We start from the raw sequence: 4,051 nt of genomic DNA on the forward strand, positions 1-4,051 counted from the left end.
TAAACAACAAATCCGCGATGCACAGAAGCTGTCGACACACAAAGGCGCGTTTAAAGTAAACAGACTACAGAGCACCCTACAACATATTCCTGGGGTACTACCCTATTTTGACGACATAGTGGTTATGGGGAAATCAGAGGAACAACTCGCTCAGAGACTGGAAGATGTACTAGACCGACTTGACAAAGCCGGTCTTCGACTCCGAAAAGACAAGTGCAAATTTGGCGTATCATCCGTCCAGTTCCTGGGATTCCAAATAGATGATATGGGCATACGCCCATCAATTGAAAAGGTAAAGGCTATTTCAGAAGCCCCAGCGCCGAAGGACAAAAAGCAACTACAGGCGTTCCTGGGCTTACTAAATTTTTACCACGTTTTCTTGCCGCAAAAGGCAACAGTGGCGGAACCATTACACCGTTCATTAGACAAAAATACACACTGGAATTGGCGGAAAGAACACGACAGGGGTTTCCGAGAATTAAAACGGCTCATGACATCAGACGACCTGCTAGTCCACTACGATCCAAGGGCACCATTAGTACTAGCATGCGACACATCGCCCTATGGACTAGGGGCAGTCCTCAGCCACAAGAACGCAGATGGGTCGCGTTTTACTCTAGAACACTCTCTAAAGCCGAGCGTGGATACGCGCAAATTGACAGAGAAGCTGTTGCGCTCATCGCGGGAGTTAAAAAATTTCACGACTACGTATACGTTCGACAGTTTACTCTGATAACCGACCATCGCCCACTGTTGGGAATCTTCGCGACAGGCAAGCCAGTCCCAACAGTAATTTCCGACACCATGTTGCGCTGCTCCATTTTCTTAAACGCTTATAATTTTCAACTGTTACACCGGGAAGGAAAGAAAATGGGCAATGCAGATTTTTTAAGCCGTTGTCCGGTAGAACCACCATTAGCGGAAAAAGGACCCCAGGACATTTTGATGTTGGAAATTTCGGCAAAATCATTGGTTAGCGCACAACAAATCGCATCACAAACGGCCAAAGACAACTGGGTGTTAAGGGGATGGTCAGGCCAACAATCGGATAAAGAAAAACAATTGCATCAGTTCTACATCCGACGGAACGAACTCTCTGCCATAAGAGGAGTTCTGGTATGGGGGAATAGAGCGGTGATTCCACCCAAACTTCGCGAATCAATTCTACAAGCACTTCATGCCCCACATCCCGGCATTGTAAAGATGAAGTTGATAGCGCGCAGCTACGTATGGTGGCCCAACATGGATGACGACATCGAGGTCGTTGTTAAAAAATGTGGGGTTTGTCAGCAAAACCGTAATGAAGAACCAAAAACCGAAACTCACCACTGGGAACTAGCAAGAGGACCATGGTCGCGCCTGCACATAGATCATGCCGGTCCATTTCAAGGGAGAACATATTTCTTAGTCGTCGACTCATTCTCTAAATGGCTAGAGGTCGCAGTAGTTCCTTTAACAGCGGCGGGGCCGGCCGTCAAGTTCCTCAGGCAACTATCAGCCACCCATGGGTTACCCGACGAGATTGTATCAGACAACGGTACAGCGTTCACATCCGCCGAATTTAAAGAATTTACGGACAATAATCTCATCAGACACATTCGCTCGGCCCCATTCCATCCGGCTACTAACGGTCAAGCGGAACGAATGGTGCAGTCCACAAAGAACTATTTACGGAAGGCTGGCCAGAACATAAACATTGACTTGACTTTGGCCAGATATTTATTTAATTAGCATACCACACCACATTTTGTTACTAATCGCACTCCGGCAGGATTGCTAATGAACCGGCACCTTAAGACTTATTTCGACAAGCTGCAACCTCAAGAGATACGGTTTGATAAGGATAATAGTTCTACGAATTCCAAACATTTCATTCCAGGCGATTCGGTTTGGGTACGAAACTACGCTACGGGACCGAAGTGGATCACCGGTGAAATCGGAGTCCGAACAGGACCGATCTCATATACCGTGCGATTGGAAGATAATCGCGTAATCAGAAGGCATCAGGATCAACTTCGTAGTCGTTTACCACAATCTAACCAGTCTACCGAAGACGAAGATACCCCGAGCCGACCGATCCAGAGGAGCCAGCTTTAACGGACTCCCAGACGGAGAAAGACAGTTGTGAAGAGAACCCTTATGAGGAATGTGAAGATCTTCAATCGGAATTACCACCAGTTCGTAGGTCCCATCGACACAGGAAGCCTACAGAATTCTATAGTTCCTCAACTGGGTGTTAAGGGGTGTTCTGTATTTGCCGCGGCCAAAGTTGGCAGCTCTGATCTTGGCATTACTCATAACTGCGTACATACTCCTGTTCGCGTTAAGCCTTAAGCTTTGCAGCCAGTTCCCGACACACACTTATGTAGAACACATCTATGATTGTAATACTCGCGGTTAATAAACTATAATACTATCGATCAACGCACGCTCCCCAATATATTAAACGAACTTAACAACGTTTTTCCATCAAACGTAATTGGACTAGACTTACTTAAATACTGACGTCGTACTTGACCTAAAAGACAAAAAGTTTATAATTAATAGCAGAAGAAATTAAATTATTAAAATGTACAAAATTTAATTTTTTCAAAGGTTGAGGATATAGAAGTACCTCCGGAAATTATGGAAAAATTTTAAGCATGTTAGGAAACCGCACTGGCGCATTTGCAGAGCCCCAAGACAGCGACTCGTGATACTGATATCATTGGTAATATCCGGACAGAGAACGAAGACCCAACTTTTGACGTCTCAGATCGCAATCTTACAACTTATTAATTTCTATCGGCGAACAAAAACCATATATTGCGATAATGAGTCTTTCATAAAATCTGAAACAATTAAGTCCCTTTTAGGTAACCGATTTTACGTGCAAATCGCTAATGCACCGCCACTTCAAAGTACATCGAACGGACAAGAGAAAAGATTCCACGGTATTTAAAAATTAAAAAAAGTATTGAAGATACTGTTGACTAAATACTTTTCGCGTCTATAGAATACAATAGAACCAATTGTCAATTGCCACCGCCGCCGCCGGTACACATACATCTGCGGGGACTGGTGCCTTTTAGTGGCAACGTCGCCAACTCTCCACCGTGCCACCGTGTTTTTTCAAGAAGTGATCACAATCTTCGTCGTGGAAGCCAGATCGTAGCTGCCGCTTGGGCACATATACACACTTCGTTGGACTTGCCAGCCCCATCTAACATACACGGGAGCGCACTCTGGAAGACAGCTCATCGCCGTTGGAATACATACACAAGTATAGTAAATCAATGTATGTTATTATCGCTGTTACTAAGCAGAATATTTGCAAAATGTGTACATATTAGAAATTTTACGAATCAGACTTAAATAGTTTTGCTTGTGTATTTGCGTTAATGACAAATAGCGTTGGGCGATATTCGCCCAATCGGCTTACTCAGCAGTGAATTTAAATACAATTAGTAATTCTTGATTAATTATCCTCTCTCAGCGGTTTTCGGCAAGTGCTGCGAAGGCTTTTTGAATGGGGGAACCAGAAGCGATTAGGCAAAACTTCTTCCGTAGACGTTGATCATATCGATACGGATGACCTACTTAATCAGCTGGACCGCGTTAAGCAGAATATACATAGAATCAAAAAAGCAGCCGCAGGCAACCCCAACCTTTCGAGCCATGCGAGATGCAAAGAATCGCAACGATTATGTTTAAAGGGCATTCGATCTTCAACAACATATTAAAGAAGTTTGTCTTGATATTTCTTGCCGTGCGGATTCGGAAGAGTAATGCATCACAGCCGAGTCTTCCTTAATGTCGGGTTGCACTCGATCAGATTCTGATAGGGATCATTCTCCCTCTTCTCAAAATTCGTGACTAAATAATTCTATGTCCCACAGTAGATACCTCCTTCACATGAAATTACCAAAATTTGATGGCAACTATACCGATTTTAACAACTGTATTGGTCTCTTCAAAAGCTTTGTTGACGCGGATCCACTATTGTCAAATGTAGAAAAGTTCAACCATCAACTGTCGAGTCTGGAAAAAAAGGCCAGGAAACAATCGTGGC

At 44.0% G+C, this 4,051-nt stretch overlaps 1 protein-coding gene across 1 annotated transcript; it reads left to right on the forward strand.

Annotated features, from left to right (window-relative positions):
• The first annotated feature begins 870 nt into the window (after positions 1–870).
• Positions 871–2,097, forward strand: LOC123038068 (uncharacterized protein K02A2.6-like). The gene is made up of 2 exons (XM_044461527.1): positions 871–1,537; positions 1,772–2,097. Exons 1-2 carry the CDS (start codon positions 871–873, stop codon positions 2,095–2,097), a joined length of 993 nt encoding a protein of 330 aa, XP_044317462.1.
• The last annotated feature ends 1,954 nt before the right edge of the window (positions 2,098–4,051 follow it).

Source organism: Drosophila rhopaloa, unplaced genomic scaffold (genome assembly GCF_018152115.1).
Source record: "Drosophila rhopaloa isolate 14029-0021.01 unplaced genomic scaffold, ASM1815211v1 contig_4, whole genome shotgun sequence".
Lineage (NCBI taxonomy): Eukaryota > Metazoa > Arthropoda > Insecta > Diptera > Drosophilidae > Drosophila > Drosophila rhopaloa.